Source organism: Suncus etruscus, chromosome 9, assembly GCF_024139225.1.
Source record: "Suncus etruscus isolate mSunEtr1 chromosome 9, mSunEtr1.pri.cur, whole genome shotgun sequence".
NCBI classification, from domain to species: domain Eukaryota; kingdom Metazoa; phylum Chordata; class Mammalia; order Eulipotyphla; family Soricidae; genus Suncus; species Suncus etruscus.
In genome coordinates, this window is record NC_064856.1 from 114,951,328 (window position 1) to 114,970,488 (window position 19,161).

The 19,161-nt window shown below is 62.7% G+C and overlaps 2 protein-coding genes across 6 annotated transcripts; one reads left to right on the forward strand and one right to left on the reverse strand.

Annotated features, from left to right (window-relative positions):
• Positions 1-9: 9 nt before the first annotated feature.
• Positions 10-14,462, reverse strand: DEAF1 (DEAF1 transcription factor). Of its 5 annotated transcripts, none has more exons than XM_049781203.1 (13): positions 14,174-14,462; positions 13,412-13,509; positions 12,217-12,346; positions 11,969-12,115; positions 11,538-11,677; positions 11,380-11,445; positions 10,870-10,996; positions 10,443-10,571; positions 9,868-9,996; positions 9,558-9,629; positions 9,022-9,260; positions 4,705-4,794; positions 10-300 (listed from the first exon to the last, which is right to left on the reverse strand). In XM_049781203.1, exons 1-13 carry the CDS (start codon positions 14,460-14,462, stop codon positions 196-198), a joined length of 1,761 nt encoding a protein of 586 aa, XP_049637160.1. In that variant the 3' UTR covers positions 10-195. The 5 variants fall into 5 exon arrangements, 4 of the variants coding, with proteins under 4 accessions (XP_049637160.1, XP_049637159.1, XP_049637162.1 ...); XM_049781202.1 differs by having other exon boundaries at positions 10,870-11,059; XM_049781205.1 differs by lacking the exon at positions 9,558-9,629.
• A 1,032-nt stretch (positions 14,463-15,494) lies between these two features.
• TMEM80 (transmembrane protein 80) lies at positions 15,495-18,513 on the forward strand. Its single transcript, XM_049780926.1, has 7 exons — positions 15,495-15,551; positions 15,602-15,844; positions 16,494-16,593; positions 16,984-17,066; positions 17,411-17,504; positions 17,604-17,696; positions 17,922-18,513. The coding sequence occupies exons 1-7, from the start codon at positions 15,495-15,497 to the stop codon at positions 18,125-18,127; spliced, it is 876 nt and encodes a 291-aa protein (XP_049636883.1). The 3' UTR covers positions 18,128-18,513.
• The last annotated feature ends 648 nt before the right edge of the window (positions 18,514-19,161 follow it).

Below are 19,161 nucleotides of genomic sequence, written 5' to 3' on the forward strand. Positions count from 1 at the left end.
CACACGCTGGGCAGGGCCACGCTTTATTGCGGGACTCGCGCGGGTGGCACGAGCAGGCCCGCACTGCTCGGGGGCCACCGCAGTGTCCACCCCCCCAACGGGCGCGCGGGGCCCTGAGAGTCCGTCGGCGACTTGACCAGCAAGTTCTCCCCTCCTCGCAGGCCCCTGACCCTCCAGGGGCGCGGCCGCAGAGTTTCACACGGGCACCTTCTCCATGACGCCCTCGGCGACGTGGACGTTGTCCGCCTGCACAGCGACGGCCGTGGCCTGACCACACACGTGCTGGTGGTCCTTCCAGTCCTGGAACGGGAGACGTGTGCTCGCAGACAGGCACGCACGCACGCACACACACCTGCGCGCACAGTCCCCTTCCACAGCCCTGTGCCTCCACTGCGCCCTGGACCCCACGGCCGGACCCCATGCGGGCTCCCGAAGGGCAGCGAGGGAGTCCCGCACGGTCCACCTGCAGGGAAGTGCCATGACAGACCAGAGAAGCCAGAGGAAACCGAGACGCTCTACTCCACGGTCGGTCCTGCTCCCTAGAGCCACTTCTCCGGGCAAAGCAGCAGGAAGCGCCTCAGCCTCCTCTGGGGCCAACCCAGCCTGCGTCTCAAGGGACCTCCTTCAAGCAGCACTCTCCGCCATCCTGCCCTCCTGCCAAGGCCCTGCCCCTTTCTTCCTGCCACACCCGCCCTACTGCAGACCCCACCCACCAGAGGACACGCCCCTTTACCAGGCCCCGCCCACACCCAGTCCCAATTAACTAGGCTCCACCAGCCCAATGCAGGGCCCACCCCTTCCGTCCAGGCCCCGCCCACCCAGCTGCAGCCCCGCCCCATGCTCGAGGCCCCACCCACTCTGCTGCAGACCATGCTTGCTAGGATCCCACCCACCCAGCTGCAGGCCCGCCCATGCTCGAGGCCCCGCCCACTCTGCTACAGACCACGCCCCGCCCTAACGGGCCCCGCCCACCCAGCTGCAGGCCTGCCCCATCCTCGAGGCCCCGCCCACTCCGCTACAGACCACGCCCCATCCTAGCGGGTCCCACTCTGCGACAGAGCTTTTTGAGCGCGGGCTCCGCCAGCCCACTGCTGGGCTTCTTTGGGGAACCTGCTCCAGATCAAATGACTCCATTGTGAGTGTCCTGAGCACCCCCAAACTGTACCCTGGTGGAGGGGGCCTCGTTCCTGGCCCCACTGAGGTTCTAGAAGCCCCCCAGCTCCCTGCGGCCTGACCCGCTACTGTGGGTCATTGGTTCTGAGAAAAACGAAAATGGGGCCTCCCCCTTTGGGCATCAGTAATGGTTCGGTCGGCCACTACAGGTCTGCCTTTAGGGCAGGGGTCTCAAACTCCATTTACCTGCGGGCCACAGGAGGCAAAGTTGGGGTGATCCTTGAGTGCAAAGTCAGTAGTAAGCCTTGAACATTGGGGGGGGCGTGACCCAAACAACTAAAGCAAAACAAAACAAAAAAGGATTCCCCTAGGGCAGGGCCACAAATTGTAGTACGGAGGGCTGTTTGCGCCACGAGTTTAAGACCCCTGCTTTAGGGGATCCAGAGACCATCCGTGCCCAATGCTCCCCCCAGCATCGCCAGTGACTCTCTTGAGCACAGAGCAAAAGTAGAAACAAGGGGCCGGCGTGGTGGCGCTAGAGGTAAGGTGTCTGCCTTGCCTGCGCTAGCCTAGGACGGACCTAGGTTTGATCCCCCGGCGTCCCATATGGGTTCCCCAAGCCAGGCGTAATTTCTGAGTGCATAGCCAGGAGTAACCCCTGAGCATCACCGGGTGTGGCCCCAAACCCCCCCCCAAAAAAAGAAAGTAGAAACAAGCACCACGAGGTGTGGCCCCAGAACTGAACAAACAACAAAAATAAGGGTCAGAGAAATAGCACAGCGGTAGGGCGTCTGCCTTGCACTCAGCAGAACCAGGACTGATGGTGGTTCAAATCCCAGCCTCACATCTGGTCCCCTGAGCCTGCCAGGAGCGATTTCTGAGCACAGAGCCAGGAAGAAGCTCTGAGGGTCACTAACAAAAAATGGGACCATATGGGACACCGGGATTCGGGATTCGAACCAACCACCTTTGATCCTGGATCGGCTGTTTGCAAGGCAAACGCTGCAGTGCTATCTCTCCGGGCCCCAGGGTATTTGTCTTACATGCAGCTGACTGGGTTCAATTCTCAGCATCCCTTAGAGTCCTCCGAGCCTGCTAGGAATAATTTTGGGTGTGGCCTAAAACCAAACAAACACAAAGAGGTCTAGTCCAGAGCAATAGCGCAGTGTGTGGGGGTTTTGTCTTGCATACAGCTGACCCAGTTTGAGCCTCGACATCTCATATCATATCAGGTTCAGATCACCTCTGAACCTGCCAGGAGTGATTCCTGAGTGGTTTCTGTGTAGCCTCCAGAAATAAAGAAAGGTCTCTCAGCCTGAAGAGATACAGGACAGCAGAAAGGGCACTTGCCATGTACATGAACAACCTGGATTTGATCCCTGGTCAGTGCCCAAGTGCTGCTAAGAGGGATCCCTGAGCACAGAACCAGAATTGAGCCTGACTCATTTGTTGGGTGTAGATAAAAAAGAGAAGAAAGGGGGCTGGAGGTGGCGCTAGAGGTAAGGTGTCTGCCTTGCAAGCGCTAGCCAAGGAAGGACTGAGGTTCGATCCCCCGGTGTCCCATATGGTCCCCCCAAGCCAGGGGCAATTTCTGAGTGCTTAGCCAGGAGTAACCCCTGAGCATCAAACAGGTGTGGCGCCCCCCCCCAAAAAAAAAAAAGAAGAAAGGAAGAAGAGAAAAAAGGAAAGAAAAAGGAAGAGAGAAAGAGGGTCTGAGCGAAAGCAGGGCAGTTGTCTTCCATGTGGCTGACCAGAACAAACCCTGGTTCGATTCCCAACTAGTCCCCTGAGCCTGCCAGGAGCGATTTCTAAATGCAGAGCCGGGGGAGGGGAGAGGGAAAAAATAAATACAGAGCCAGGAGTAACCCTGCTTGCCCTGCACACAGTTAACGTGGGGTCAATCCCTGGCATTCCATTCATTCTTCTGAGCACCACCGGGAGAAATTCCTGAGCTCAGAGCCAGGAATACCCCTGAGCACTGCTGTCAGGTATGTGTCCCTTTGCCCTGCAAAAAAAATATAAAAGTCTAGAATTGGACCCTAGTCTTTTTGTCTGGAAAACAATGGAAGGAATGTGGAGCCAATAGAAGAATTTGGGAAAAGGGATGAAAAGAAGAAACAATAAAACCGGTGGGAAATCACCCTGGATGTGACCCCCCAAAGGGGGTCAAAGTGATAGCACAGTAGGGAGGATGTTTGTCTTGCAGACAGCCTACCAGGTTCAATTCCTGGCAACCCACAGGGTACCCAGAAGACTGCTAGAAGTGATTTCTGAGCTCAGAGCCAGGAGTAACCTGAGTTCCACCAGGTGCTGTCCCCCCACAAAAAAAGAAAGAAAAGCCCAAGGCTGGGGTAGCCCCCTGAGTAAAACAAGTTTAGCGACTTTAGAAATTCAGGGCCATGTAGGGAAAAAACAAGCCTGCACTGTACTTAGGGTTCGTGCCCACGGCCACGACATCCCAGTCCTGCTCACTGACCAGCACATTCTGCCCAGCCTCGCATTGTCCTCATATCTGTTGACCAACAGTGGAGCCGGACTGGGACAGGACAGCGTGCGTCCCTGTTGTCTCTGTTCAGGAGCAGGGGAAGCAGGAACCCAAATCAAATCTAGGACGGGTTCGAAGGTTATGGCAGGAGCCACTGGTCAGGCCAAACAGCCTTGAGGCTAGACGCCCCTGGGGAACGGGGCTGGGCACATCGAAGTGGGTGAGAGTCTGGTGGGTGCTGGGCAGTGGGCAGTGGGGTGAGCACTTTTGGACCCCCCAGGAGGCCACATGGAGGGGCCATATCCCACCAGGCATGGGCAGGGCCAGGGACAGAAACAGAAACTTGGGACCTGGGCAGCCACAGGGGCAAGTAGTTTGCCTAGGTGGGAAGGGTTTGGGGGACCCAAATACCCACACAGCAGGCTGAATTCTATGAGCTGCCCCCTTCAACGCGCCCCGGGAAGAAACAGAAAGTTGAGTTCATGGCCAACTAAGGCTCTCCTCGGGCTGAGTGAGAGAAGTGCAGGCAGGGATGAGGGCGCTGAGCTGAAGGGGAAGAGTCAAGAAGGTTCTAGACATAGTGACCGACTCTCATGACACACAGGCCGCACCTGGACTCCAGCCAAAAGGCACCGAGGATGCTGAGGCCACCCAGGGCACCGCAGCCCTCCCAGTCACCAGGTCACTTGGACCCTCGTGGACATGCAGGCCCACCCGGTCACTCTGCCCCAGCTGCCTGCCGCCCTCATGGAACCCTGGAGATGGGGAGACCTGGACCGGGCCACACACCGGCTGTGGGCGGAGGCGCCTTGGGAAACGGTGACTGGGTGCCAGCAGGGCGCTGACAGGGAAATGGAAACCAAATCTCAGTGTCAGACACACCCACAGATGGGGGACGTGGGGGCACCCCAGAGCGAGCACGTCACCCCTCGTGCCCTCATCCATCTGTCAGAGAATCATCCCCCACAGCCGCCTTCACCCCTATGGATGCCCCACAGTCCCTTACAGCCAGAGAGACCACTTCCACACCCTCTCACGTACACCGTCACGAACCACCCTCACATCCCGACAGCTAGACCCCTGATCCTTGACCCCCACACCCCTACCTTGCGCTGGCAGAAGGTGGAGCAGTAGTGGACCTTGTGGCAGCCCGTGCACTCACTCAGCGCTTCCCGGCCGCAGTTGACACAGGTGCGCTGTGGGACACATGGGGGTCAGCGGCCATTGGCAGGTCCCCAAGACCCTTCCAGGTCCCTCTTTCCCAGGAACCCACAATCCTCCCTCAGATACAGACCCCAGGAGGCCAATAGGGTGGAAAGGGAGGCCCAGAGACAGCTCTCCCTGGATAGGGCCCCCAGAACCCGACGGGGCTCCCGCACTCAGCCCCTATACACCAGGGGGTCCCGCTGGCCCTGTGTGGCAGCAGTTGCTCCCCACCAGCCTGAACCTGCTCCTCTCGGATGGCCCCGCTCCAAGGTCACCTACATCCTGTCATTGGGGCAGGACCCGTCCCCCTGTGTACCGTTTCCCGCACTGGACCTCTCCTGGGTCCTACCTGCCCTACTGTGAGGGGCTGAGGGGCTACAGGGCTGCAAGCTGTGGGCTGAGCCTCTAGGCAAGGCTCCTGCTCCTTGCTCAGCTTTCTGTGGGTCACTAAGACACGCCTGTGGGGCTTCCACAGCTGGGGAGACACCGCAGAGGCTGAGCACCGGCTGTGGGACCCCGGGCTCTATTTCTGGCATCACCTTGTCTGTCCCCTGCACATCCCTCAGTGTGTCCCAGAGAGAGAAGGAAGAAGGGAAGCGGACGCGCTCAGCCTGGCGCCAGCACAGAACCCCGGGATTAAAGGCCCAGGTAGGCCTTTAAGTGGGATCAAGGGATTTCGTGTGTTTCCAGGCAGCACCAAGACGACCAAAGCCACGACGCCAGGGGTCAGAGAGATAGTGGGGCAGGAAGGGCGTGTGCCTCAAATGAGGGGGACCCGGGTTCCACCTCCCCATAGCCCATGTGGTTCCCTGAGCCCACCAGGAGTGGTCCCTGAGCAAAGAGCCAAGAATGAGCCCCAAGCACAGTTAGATGGAGCCCAGAATAACTGAAAAAGAAAAAAGACCGCTCAGGGCCCCTCTTTCCAGGAGTCAAGTGTCCTAACTACTGCACATGTGTAGCAAGGGAGCCTCAAGCCTGGTAGACTAGGAGCCCCGATACTGCAGGCAGAGAGCTGGGATGGCTGGGCCCCTCATCTGTCCTGTCCATCCTTTCAGGCACCCCCATCCTGGGGGTCACCAGGGAGCACGAAACCCCAAGCTGCCAGTGCTTCCTCTCTCACTTCCTCTGCCGCTCAGCCAGGGTTTCTGGGGGGTCATGGTCACCCCAAACCCGGGCTCTGGCGGCCTCACTCCGAGACTCCGGTGCAGGGGGGGCGGGGGGACACGCAGACCCACAGTGGGGCCAGGACGAGAACGAAACCCACTCCTGGAGCAGCACAGCCAGGGAGGTCCAGTGAATTCTTGGGCACCCCCGGGACATATGCTGAGGCGCCCCGAATGAGGGCACCTGGAGGGAATGGTACCAGCCCTGATGGAGCAGAAAGAGGAACAGAGCCTGTGGCTGTGGGTGAGGCAGAGCTCAGTGGCCCCTCCACACAGCTGTGAAATGGGGACGAGGGGTGGCAGAGCTGCCAGGAGCCGAGCCCGGTGTCCCGTGGGCGTGTAAAATGAAAGAGGGAAGTGGGCGCCCGCAGCAGAGTCCACTGCAGTGGGTCCAAGATTTGTGTGATGCCCCCCCCCCCCACCTTCTCCTGAAACCGAGACTGGGTCCTGGGAAAGCAAAAGTCCTTGGGAGAGGCGCCACACCACCACCGCCCCCTTCACTCGCCAGGCTCTGCAGATGGGGCAGATGATGACCAGTGGGGTCTATTAAAGGCCGGCCCTGGCTTGGGCATCCCAGGACGTGGCCTCCCTGGCTTCCATGTGCCCACAGCTTTTGTTCCCCGACACAAGGCTCCCCGCCTCATCAGCACACGGAGGTCCCTGAACAGTGGCCAGAGGGTGTGGGCCCAGCTCTGCTCACTCTTTTTGTCCAGGGGTGTCTTCCAGCCTCACTGGGCGGTGACCAGACCCCCACTCCCACTCCCAGACTTTCCCCCGGCACAGATGCAGCCTCTGGGCTGGGAAAGTCACAGGCACAGAACTGGGGAAGTGGGCATGGTCTGGAAAAGCAGGTGAAGCAAGATCAGCTGCACCCGCTGCCCTGTGGAAGGCACATGCGTGGACTCAGGGAGGGGATCGAGACTGCGGGTTACAGGTGGCCGGCCCTGAGGCTGCAGCGTGGTCACTCGAGGGGCCCTTACCATCCCCCCAGCACAGCCGCCCCAACCCTCAGCAGAGGCAGAAACTCAAGTGCGCAGGCAGGGCCCGTTCCAGTGGTTTCCTCTTATGCGAGTTAATGATTCACTCCACTTGCCAGGAGCTGTCCACTCAGAACATTCTCATTCTCTCTCTCGCTCTCCCTCCCTCCCTCCCTCGCCCTCTCCTTTCCCACAGAGGCCACTCCAGCTCTCAGAGCGGCCACATCACCCATTCCTTGGGCCTCGGAGCAAAAGCACAGCGAGGAAAGTTTGCCTCGCACACTGTCCACTCGGGTTTGATCCCTGTGACTCCATCCCATCCCCTAGGGTCCCCCGAGCCTGCTAGGAGTGATTCCTGAGCAAAGTCAGGAGGAAGCCCTGAGCAGTGCCAGGTGTGGCCCAAAAATAAACAAAAATGAACGCCAGCACATCTGACCGCGCTGAAACAGGCAGCAAGAAGGGGACGTGTGAGAGGGACCGGTGTGGGTGACCAAGACCAGTCCCTGTACCCAGCAACAGCCAAAGGAAAGGGATGTGGGTCCAGCTGGCTGCCTCTGGCAGAGCCTAGCTCTCCCCTGCGTTGCTGCATCCTAGCGGGGCCAGGAGGGATCCCCAAAGCTGAGAGCAGTGGTGAGATTTCCTGCTCTCTCTGCCCTGGGGGGGCCTACAGTGCAGGAGACCTTGAGATGGTGCCGGGCGGCCTCAGCTCCTTCCCGAATGCCTGCCCACCTGCCCTGTGGTTTTGCACCAGTCAGACTTGATTCCCTGATCAGCCTGGGCACCAGAGTGTAGGGACCAATCCCTCGGCTCCTTGCCCACCCACCTGATGGGAGGAATCCCTGGGTGCAGAGCCAGGAGTGGCCCAAATCCAAAACCAAACCAAACATACTTGCAACCATCTTCTGTTTTGTTTTTGTCTTTGGACCATACCCAGCAGTGGCGGCGGCAGTCAGGAATTACTCCTGGCTCTGTGCTCAGGAATCACTCCTGGCAGGCTGGAGGGGGGGGCTCTGGAATGCCAGGATTGAATCTGGGTGGGTGTGTACAAGGCTATCCCTCCTGCTGTGCGGTCATTACGGCCCTACTTGAAACAATCTTTTTTTGGGGGGGAGGGGCACACCCAGCGGGACTCAGGGGTTATTCCTGGCTCTGTGCTCAAAAATTGTTCCTGGCAGGCTCCGGGGACCATATGGGATGCCGGAGATCAAACCCGGGTCCATCCCGGATTGGCCATGTGCAAGACGGATGCCCTTTAGCTGTGTTATTGCTCCGGCCCCACTGAAACAATCTTTAGGACAGAAACAGTACCAGGCCCTGAGTGTGGCTGGTCTGAGCAGGGTCAGAAAACCCTCAGGTAGGCCCTGGGGCCCACCTGGGAAATGCTCCCCAGGAGGCTTGAGCACTGTGGCCAGAGCCTCACAAGCCTTCAGGCAGGAGTTCAAATTCCCAGAGCCCACATAGACCGAGCACTGCCCAGGCAGGCAGCCTCCCTTTGCTCTCCGGGCACAGAGGCATTTCCAGAGAACCCCAAGGCGGAGCCAGGAACTGAGCACCAGACAACATGTGTGCAAATCTGTGAGGGACGAAGCTCTGACAGACACAGGAAACATGAGCCTGTGGGTACCAACCATGATGAACACATGTCCCCCAACACATGTGACCCCAGTCACACAGGATGCAGCTATGGGTGCAGCTCTGGCAAACATGTGTGAGCCCCGTGAACGCAAATGTTGCCCGTGACGCAGCCCTGGAGAATGTGTCCCCTGAGCATGTGTGAGCCGGGGCCCAGCTGAGGAGCGACTTCACCCCCTCCCCCGGGGGGAAGTGGCAGAGGGAAGGAAATGAAAAATTCGAAAAGCTTCTCTGACCCCGCAAAAGAGGAACGAGAGGAAACCAGTTTCAGGGCCACATCCGATAGTGCGGGGGCTTGGGCACCGGTAGGGTAGGGGAGCCCCAGCTGCACCTCCAGCCTGAATCCACCTTTGGCCCACACATTCCCACCACCGCCTGGCCTACGAGACATGTGAGGCCTCCTCTAGTCTGTCCCCTCCAGGCCGGCACCCGTTTTCTCCCTTACCTCCTTCCGCTCTGCATCGGTGGGGCCTCGGGCTGGGCCCCCCGCGGGGTCACGGTAGGGGCCAGCCTGCCGGGTCTGCTCAAAGAGCGTCTTGAGCTGCTGGGCCGTGTTGAGCAGCGAGTCCACCATCTCCTCTAGGTACAGCCAGTTCCTTGGCTCCGCCACCTCCAGCACCGCAGGTGACACGGCCTTGCTGGCCGCCGACGGAGGGACGGCCAGGGCGGGCAGGGACGTCAGCACTGGGGGCGGAACAGCGCAAGGTCACTGGCCTGATCTCAAGAGGGGGAGACCTCTTTCTCAGGGCTGGCTCGTGGCTCGTGGCTGGGTTCCATCCCAGGCACCACTGGGTCTCCTGAGGCCCCATTAGGAGTGAGCTCTGAGCACTGCCAGGAATAGCTCCAAACGGAGATAAATAAAGGCCTGGGGTCGCCCTTGATTACTGCCAATTACTGCCAAGGCCTGCGTGGGGCTTACTCCCGTGCTGACTCCAAGAACAAACTGAGTAGGGGCAATTCATGCCCCAGAAAGGGATGTACCTGGGGTGGGGGTCATGCCCTGGGAGCCAGCGAGAACAGAGACAGACAGATGCCAGCCAAGATGGGCAGCTGCTGTGATGCCCAGACCACAGTGTCAGACTCAGGGTGAGTGGAGACAGCAAGGGCATGGTCTTGGTTCACCCCGGGAGACCCAGGGGCCAGGGCACATGTGCCCACCGTGGGCTGCCCTGTCTGTGTGGGCACCAGCCAACTCAGTCCAGCAGGGGCCATGGGGACATGCAGAGTGAGAATAAGGGTGAGGCAGGCAATGCTGGACATGAGGGTGGGTGGGCCTCGGCCCCCAACTCACCTATTTTGGGGTGAGCCGTGGGCAGCGCAGCCTCGGGGAAGGGCGTCATGTGGCAGCTGCCCTGGTAGCCGGGGTAGTGGGGCTCTGGGTGTCCAGCACGGCTTGGGGGCTGCACCCCGGCCTCCTGCACTGCGGGCACAACACCTGCTTAGCCTCCTGTCTGCCGCTGGCAGTGTGGACGGCCAGTGGAGCAGCTGCGGTGTGGTAAGCAGGTGGCGGGGATGCAGCATAGACATGAACCGGCTGCAGGCAAGCAGGTATCACCAGGGGAGTGATGGGCACAAAGCCAAGGTGGCCCCTCTTGCCCCTTTGGGGGTGCACGGAATCCCCACACCTCCCCGGGCTCACAGTGGTCACTGCCACATGGCCCAGCCCCTGGCCCAGCATGGTCCCTGGGTGGCCGCAGATGAGTTGTGCAGGTAAGAACCAAAGATTAGGGTCAAAGGTAAAGGGGTCATAGGTGATAAGAGGTCAGAGGTGAGATTAAAGGTGAAGTATGATAGGTGATGGTCATAAGTCAGGGGTCATAGGTGAAGGGGTCACAGGTAAGGGGTCACGGCGAGGGCTGGGGTTACCTGTGGCTCCCGTGAAAACATCACCCTGGGCTGGGCTCTCAGAGATGACGGCTGTGGCCTCCACGGTGGACGCCCGATCAAAAGTCAGGGCGCCCGAGGTAGTGATCTGTCCTGAGGGTGTCACCGTGACTGCAAGAGAGGCTGTGCCTCAGTGGGATCCCTCAGTCTACTCCCCTTGCTGGGGACCCCGGGCAGAGGGGTGAAACAGGGCTGAGGGTGCTCCGGACACCTGTCCACTAGTATGGACCCAGAGACAGCAGCCATCTCTGACATCAGCACTGGCATCTCCTGGGGACTGCCCACTCCAGGCGGTGATGACCGTGGAGGCTGCAGAGTCCCCTCCCAGTCCCCCCAACAGTGAACCCCACTGCCTCTGTTTCTCTGACAGTGCCCCCCAACAGTGTTCCCCGAGGTGCCCTGTACTCACAAGCAGTGGCGGCCGTGGCAGGCAGCAGGGTGATGTTCTTAGGTGCCTCCTTCTTCACGGGGGTGCTGGGCAGCTCGTGTTCCTTCTTGCGCCTCTTGTAGGGGACGAACAACCTGATGGGGCCGCTCTGGGGCAAAGGCGGGTCGGGTGGCGGGTGGGCCTGGGTCGGCCGGTTCCAGCCCCCCAGGATCTGACCCCAAGAGCAGAAAGTGGAAAAGCCACTGGGGGAAAGGGCCTTGGGGCGCACCCTGCTGACTGACAGGGGAACTACAGCTGGTCCCTTAGGGCGTGGGAGACCCAAGAGCCACAGGGAAGTCTCTGGTTATACTGAGAGTTGCTAGGAGCCCCCCAAAAAAGCAAATGTCATAAAGCAGCTTTTGGGGGCGCCTCCCTTGGACTCTGCTCCAGTCCCTCCAAAATCCCTCAGGGGCTGTCACAGAGGACCAGTGGGAAACAGCCTGGGGGGAACACTGCCCTTATCTGACCCTTGACCCCTGACCCCCAGCTCACCAAGGTCATGTCGTCACAGCAGGCAGCACAGGTGCAGGAGGCAGCATGGGGGTTCAGGATTCCGTCCTGCAGGGCCACGTGGAAGACCTGAGTCCTCAGCACCGGCTGGCCTGTCTGCCCTCCACTCCCAGGGTAACCCTGTGGCCTGATATGCTCACCTGGATGAGGCACTGCAGCGGGCGGCCGGCATAGCGGATGCTTCTCTTCCAGTCCTTGCTGCTGGCCCGGCCTGCCATGGCCTCAAACTCGGTGGGGCTGTACCAGCTCTCGCCCTGCTTGATGCACCGCCCGCGGCCCCCTGCAGGAAGCCGGGCTCAGTGGGACCCGAAGGCCACACACAGCTCCCTGGGCTCAGGCTCCCACCCTGTAGGGCACGGCCAAGGGGATCAAAGCCATGGGATGCAGATGAGCGCAGGGAAGAAGGGGCCAGGCCCTGGGGAGCAAGAACGAAGGGGACAGGTCCTGGGGCACAGGGAGGAAGGGGCTGGGCCCTGGGACTCAGGTTGGTGCGGGGAAAAAGGAAGCAGCTCCCTGGGACACAGCGGGCCTAGGGATGAGTGGCCGGTCCTGGCCGCTGCGCGCCACTCACCGGAGCCCAGCCGGCTCTTGTACAAGGTGCCGTTAATATTCCGGCAGCGCACGGGCAGCTCACTGTCGTACACCGAGGGGTCCCAGTTGTACTTGGTGCCCCCCTTCTCCTGGACAGAAGCCAGAGGAGCTGGAGGAGACGGAGGCCCTGGGCGGAGGAAGCAGCGGGGTGGCACGAGCCGGGCACAGCAGGCACCACCCCCAGAAGGGAAGCCCACGTCCCTCGCAGCCAGCCCGGGGCTGCCTCACCTGGGGTGAGCGGGGCAGTGGCGCCCTTGAGCCCGGCCGTGTCCACGATGCTGCCATCCGTGTGCACCACGATGAGCGTGGCCTTCTCCGTGCTCAGACTGTCACCCAGCTGCAGTGCCGTCCGACCCGACTAGAAGGAGCCCCACTGGCCTCAGCGATGCCCCCACCCACAGGACTGCCCCCTCCAGGAAGGAGACCAGATGGGCCACTGGAAGGCCAGGGCGGCTGGACATTGGGCAAACAAATGCTCCAGAGGCTCGGCTGGGTATCCCTGCACCGCCACCCTTCTTTTTTTGTTTTGTTTTGTTTTGTTTTGTTTTGTTTTTGGGCCACACCCAGCAGTGCTCAGGGGTTGCTCCTAGCTATCTGCTCAGAAATAGCTCCTGGCAGGCACGGGGGACCATATGGGACAATGGGATTCGAACCAACCACCTTAGGTCCTGTATCTGCTGCTTGCAAGGCAAAGGATGCTGTGCTATCTCTCTGGCCCCATACATTCTTTTTTGTTGTTGTTTGTTTGGTTTGGTCACACTCAGCGGCACTCAGGGTTTACTCCTGGATCTATGCTCAGAAATCACTCCTGGCAGGCAAGGGGGATCATACGGGGATACCGGGATTTGCACCACCTTTCTTTCTGGATCAGCTGTGTGCAAGGCAAAAGCCCGACCGCTGTGCTATCTCTCCAGCCCCTGCTGTGTACATTCTGCGTCATCTGTCTAGTCTACACTAGCCTGGATCTACTTGGCTGTCCATGCTCTTGCCTGACCCACTCAGCTGTTTAGCTCTCTTGGGGACCCACTTGGCTGTCTATTTACTCAGCGGTGGGAGTGGAAATCCCTGAGGCTGGCTCCTGCCTCTCCCAGGGGAAGATGCTGAGATGTGAAGGCCCGGCCCCAGCCCTTCCTGTTCGTGCTGGGCACCGCCCTCAGCTCTGCTGCACAGAGCACTAGGCACCGAGCATCAAGCGACAGGGGATCGTGTGCAGTGAGCCACAACTGCACTGCCCTGTGGGACTGGACCCCAGGCTGGCCACCAACTGGCCTGAGATGCTCTTTCCTGTACTCGAGGGTAGGTCAGAGAGTGCGGTGGGAGGGCGGGTGCCCGTCCGGCGCACAGTGTGGGCAGCAGCCGCTGGACCCCGGCTTGAGGGCCTCCCTCACCCCGCACTCCAGGGCCCGGTGCTCATGGGACTTACCAGCACGTGTCCCGAGAGGGAGGCCGCGTTTGCCACCGATGTGGTGAAGACGTTGTCAGCCGAGGAGCCCACGTTGGCCACCGTCACGGTGGTCACCTCTGCGGCGGGAGAGAGGTCGGCTAAGCGCAGGGTGGGGGGCAGGCACACACCTCACAACCACCCGGACCCGGATCAGCACTGCCCCCAGACTGTGCTGGGTCAACATCCCCGGAGTTGCCTGCCCAGGGACACGCCTCCCCTTGGGGCTCCAAGCAGCCGGACAGCGTGAGGACCTGGGACAGCAGCAGGAATGAGGCGCAGCCCAAGCCCACAGGCCAGCCTGGCTGCACATCCCCGGCCTGCAGCCTGGGTACACCCAGGGGCAGGATCCACCCAGAGTCCTGTCAGCAGCCCAGAGGACAGGGCAGGCGAGCGGGGGGACAGGTGCTAGGACAGGTGGTGCGGCTGACCGTGGGTCATGTACAGGGCTGGAGCACACGGAGGCAGGTGAGCAAGGCGGGTGCTCACGGGGCTGATGTGCGTGTGCGTACAGGTGTGCAGGGCAGGTGTAGGTGCACCCGGGGCAGGTGTGCAAAGCAAATGTGCAGGGCAGGATGGGCGCAGCTGTCGGGGCAGATGTGCGCGGGCCGGTGTGCGGGTGCACGCAACTGCCTGGGCAGGCGTGCCAAGGGAGGCGGCGTGGCGGGGCCGAGCCGAACCGAACCGAACCGCACCGCGCGGGGCCCGGGCCGGCCCGGGGTGCGCGCACGTGCGCCCACTTGCCTGCGAAGGCGGCGGCCGCGGCGGCCTCGTCGGGGCCGGGCAGGGCCTCGGCGCCCATGTCCATGTGGCCGGAGTCGGCGGCCATCACCGCCACGGCCGTCACCCGCCGCGGGTCGCGCTCCGCCTCCGAGTCGCCGCCGTCCTCCGAGTCCTCATCGCGGCTCAGCCCCGGCGCCGCCGCCTCGTCGCCCGCCGCGGCCGCGGCCGCCGCAGCCACCGCGGCCGCGGCCGCCACCGCCGCCGCCTCGGCCAGGCCCAGCTGCTTGGCGGCCGCGTCCGAGTCGTCCATCGGGCCCGAGCGGGGCCGGGCCGGGCCGAACCGAACCGAACCGGGCCGAACCGAACCGAACCGAACCGAACCGGGCCGAGTAGAGCCGAGTCGAGCCGAACCGAACCGGGCCGAGTAGAGCCGAGTCGAGCCGAACCGAACCGAGTCGAACCGAGCGGAGCCGAGCCCAGCCGAGCCCAGCCGAGTCGGACCGAGCGGGACCGAGCCGAGCCGAGCGCGGCCGAACCGGCGCCCACGGGCAGGGCCGGACGCCGACGGGGCCCGAGCCGGGCCGAAGGGCGGAGCCGAGCAGGCCCGAGCCGGCCCGAGCGCCTCCGAGCGCTGCCGCCCGGCCCCGAGCAGCAGGTTCCGGCCTAGAAGCCCCGGCCGACCCGCCCGAGTCCCGCTGCCGCCGCCGCCGCCGCCGCCGCCGCCGCCGCCGCCGCCGCGGCTCGCTCGGCCCGGAGCAGCGCAAGCCCGTCGGCCGCGAGCGGGAGCCGAGCCCGCCCGAAGGGAGCCGAGCCCGTCCGAAGGGAGCCGAGCCCGCCCGAAGGGAGCCGAGTCGGCCCGAACACGCCCGAGCCGGCGAGCGGGAGCCGAGACCGCCGGAAGTGTGGCTCCGAACGCGCCGGAAGTGTGGCGCCGAGACGCCGGAAGTGTGGCACCGAAACCCGGAAGTGCGACACCGAAACCCGGAAGTGCGGCCGAGACCGGCCACGGAGATGCTCGGCGCGGCGCGAACGGCCCGACCCGAGCCCCGGGGGCTGCCGGGATCGCGGCGGACTCGGTGGGCGGGGCCGGGCGCGATGGCGGCTGCGCGGCCCGGTGAGGCCCGGAGCTGGGGGGCGGGCGGGCGGCTGACTGGGTCCCCCGGTCGGGGTCCCGGGGATCCCCCCTTGCTCGGCACCTCGTCCCCGCCCGCTGCAGGTCGGTGCATCGCGCCATAAGCCCCCGGAGGGCGACCCCAGGCCTCCCGCCCCCCACCTGCCCGCTGCACCTGCTGGTCCCGGGTCCGAGGGCCGGCGGTGCCCCCAGCCCCAAGTCCGCGGTGCCATGCACGGCAAGGACGACCAGGCCCGGACCCGCGCCGTGGAGACGCTGCAGAATTTGGTGGCAGGCAGGAGCCCAGGTCCGGCCCTCTCTGCACCCCCAAATCGCAGGCGCTGCCCGGGGACGCCTGGCCAGGGCTGCAGAAGCCCACCCGCCTGTGTGGACCCCACACACGCGCAGCCCGGTTGCCTTTGCACTTGGGAAAAGGCCTGTCGGTGATGCTCCCCTGGACCCCCAAAGGGCTCAGGGCCTGCAGCCCCTCCCTCAGCCGCTCCCAGCCCACTGCCGGGCCAGGCGTGGTGGGAGGCTCCGGGGGACCCCCGCCCCGTCAGCTGGGGCTGCTCCACAGAAGGGTGAGGGACTTCGCTGCAGGGTTCCCGAGGCCCAGACCTCCGCCCCTGACCCCTGGCACCCGCAGCTGTGTGGCACGTGTGTGTTTGTGTCTGAAACCCAGGAGGGAGGGAGGGAAGGAGGATCGGGGCGAGCCACACCCCGAGACTGAGACTGACCAGCTGGAGGATTCCGTGAGCCGAGCCGAGCCGAGCCACACCCAGATAATGCCCAGTCCCGCCCAGGCGGCCGCTGGGCGCAGGGCAGAGCAGCTCAGGTGTAGCGGGAGCTGCTGCTGTCTGGTAACGTGATGCCCGCCGGCCCGCGCCGCTCCTGGAAGCCAAGTCCCAGATCTGGGGCTCAGGGCCTGCCAGGCACTTCACACCCACCTGAGAAACCAACCCGGATCCAGAACCCAAAAGCCTCAAGAGGGGGCTGGAGAGATAGCACTGCAGTAAGGCGTTTGCCTTGCATGCGCCAGACCTAGACAGGCCCATTTTGATTCCTGGCATCCCATGTGGTCCCCCGAGCTTGCCAGGAGCAGTTTCTGAGTACATAACCAGCAGTAACCCCTAAGCATCGTCGGGTGTGGCCCAAAAACCAATACATACATAAACCTTCAAAAAAATAAAATAGCCCCAGAGATTCCCCCACTCCTGCCCCACCCCGCAGGAGCAGGGCTACTGGAAGCAGAGACAGGATGAGCCCCAGCCAAAGAGCCTCTCCCAGCGGGGAGTCCAGACCCCAGTGGGGGACTGCCTGGGCCCTTGGGGTGTGGCCTCCTGGCTTCCACCTGCCCAAACTGGTAGAAGAACCTGACCCAAAGCCTGGTTCTAGCCCATATCTGGGTCTGGGCCTGGTTCTAGACCCATTTCTGGGCTTGTTTCTGCCTGAGCCCTGGGTTGAACCTGGTTCTGGCTAATTCCCCAGTCCTGGGCCTGGTTCTACTGTCGTGGGTTTCAGCCACTGGAGCAGCAGTGTCTCCTGGGCTGGCTGTGTTGCAGGGGACATTCTGGCAGTGGGACTCGGGTGTGGGACGAGAAGGAGACAGATGTAGGCATGTCTGTCTGTCTGTGTTGAGACACTGAGAGGCCTGTTGGGGCCTGAATCCGGCAGGATCCTCCTAAAACAGCTGCCTGTGTGGGTGCGAGGGTGGCCTGAGGGCTGAGCTCCATCCCCTGGGGGGCCAGGGTTCCTTCTCTCCCCTTGACTCCCCTTCTCTCTGCAGGGGGACCCTCCACCGTGGTATCCTTGTCTGCATCAGCCCAGGCCTCTCACAGCTGCCCCATCCCCTGCCCCTGCTTTGCACTTAAGTGAAGCCAGGAAGGGAGCGGAAGGGTCACAGTCATGGGGGTCAGGCAGGAGGCCCCAGTCTGGGTGGGGCACATCCCAGTATGCCCCCAAAAGGGTAGCAGGACAGCGGGAGGGAGAGGAGTCCAATCCCCAACCTGACCCGGAGAGCTCCAATTGTCCTGTGCCTTCCGGCCAGTCCCTGCTCAGAGCCAGCAAGGGGGTCCGTCCTGGGAGGGGGTCTGGGGATCCTTCAGGGGACGGGGCTGGCCTATCTCCGTGCTCCTTGACTGCCCCAGCTCTCGTCAGTGCCACTGCAGGTGCTGCTGTACCTGAGTGGGGCCTTCTGTAGCCTCCACCTCCTGGCCACGTTCCTCCTGCTGGTCTACAAGGGTGAGTGAGGGCCCTAACCCTCATGGGTCTCCCCAACCTTCCCAGGCCCTCCCCAGCCCTCCTGACCCTCCCCAGCCAACCCCTCTCTCTGCCACCCAGCCCAGGCCTTCAGCTTCCCCCTGGACCTGGCCGCCCGTGACCTTGTACTGCTTCTCCTGCTCGCGGCCCTGCAAGTCTTGAGGCTGCGTCTGGGTGAGGGGGGTCGCCCTGCTGAGATGGGGGGCTCCTCGGGAAACACCTGGTTTTCTGGGGCCCTCAGTGTCCATGGGATAGGCCACAGGCCTAGGGGGTGCATGAGAGTGTGAATGGGGCGTCCGCAGGTGGGGTCTACTCTGTGCCCCAGAGAGACCCTCCCACAGAGAGAGACGCTGCCCCTGACCCACGCACAGCCTTATCTGACTCCCCCAACCCCCACAGGTTCCCAGGGCAACCTGACGGAGTCCGAGGGGCCGCTGGCTGCCAGCCTGGCCCTCACGGTGGGCAGCGCCCTGCTGGCTATCTACTTCCTCCTCTGGCAGACCCTGGTGCTCTGGGTGGACTCGTGGCTAAGCACAGCCCTCCTGGTGCTGCACGGCTTGGAGGCCTGCCTAGAGCTGGTGGCCATCGCATCCTTCTTGCGCTAGCTGGGCCTCAGGCCTGGCCTGCCCCCACACCTGCCCTGTCCTGTTGGGTCCCATGTTCTGGGGATGCAGGAACCAGGACTGTCCTGGTCCTGGAGCCCCAGTGTGGGCTGGGGAAGGTTCTCAGTGGCTGTCCTTATCTCCCAGACCCCATCACCAACTACAAAGCCCCTAATGCTAGAGGGGTTGGGGGCTCGCTCAGGGCCTGGGAGCGCACCCCAGGAAACAGCTGGTCCTGGCACCCCTGCTGGGGGCTGGGCCCTGCTGAGGGAGTGGTCCCAGAAAGCGCCCTGGCCTGGTCACTCGCCCCATTCTGTTTGCACAAACTGTATTCAAACACCTGCCCTCTCTCCTCTCACCTACTTTAAAATAAACACGTTTCTGACCTCCATGGCGTCTCCTCACTGAGACCCTCAGCACCCCCAGCGCTGTCCCCTCTGTGCGGCATTCCCAGCTGCTGCCCCACCTGCCCAGGGGCTGCGGGAGACTAGATGGGGGTGTGACCCCAACCCACCTGCTCCCCTAAGCAGCCAGTGTCGCTTCCACACCTCCCGCCTGGGCACAGGGCCGACCCTCGGCACCTCCTAGCTCTGCCACCTGGCACTCTGGGGAGACAGGGACTCGCCCTGGGATAAAGCTCCACCCACTGGTAGCCCCCCGAAACCGGGTGGGTGCTCCTCTAAGGTTCCCCTACCCGGCAGGCAACCAGGAAGCAGCCGGGGCAGCCCCGGGGCAAAGGGCATTTCCTGGCCCCAGGTGGAACCTCACACTCAGCCCAGGGCCCTGGCCGGACCCTGCCCGCCCTCGGGACCCTGCGTCAGCCTCAACCTCCAGGGGCCCATCCCAGAAACCACCCACTGGGGCCCCAGCCACCCAGAGAGAGAAAGAGAGAGAGAGAGAGAGAGCTCAGCCTTGTCACACCTCGGAGCCTGCTGGAGGGTCCCCAGGCCTGACTCCAGATCTCATCAGCTCCTGTTCCGGCATCGCACAGGGGACAGTCCCAGTCCGGTCCCCCGGCTAAGGAGGCAGGCAGGGAC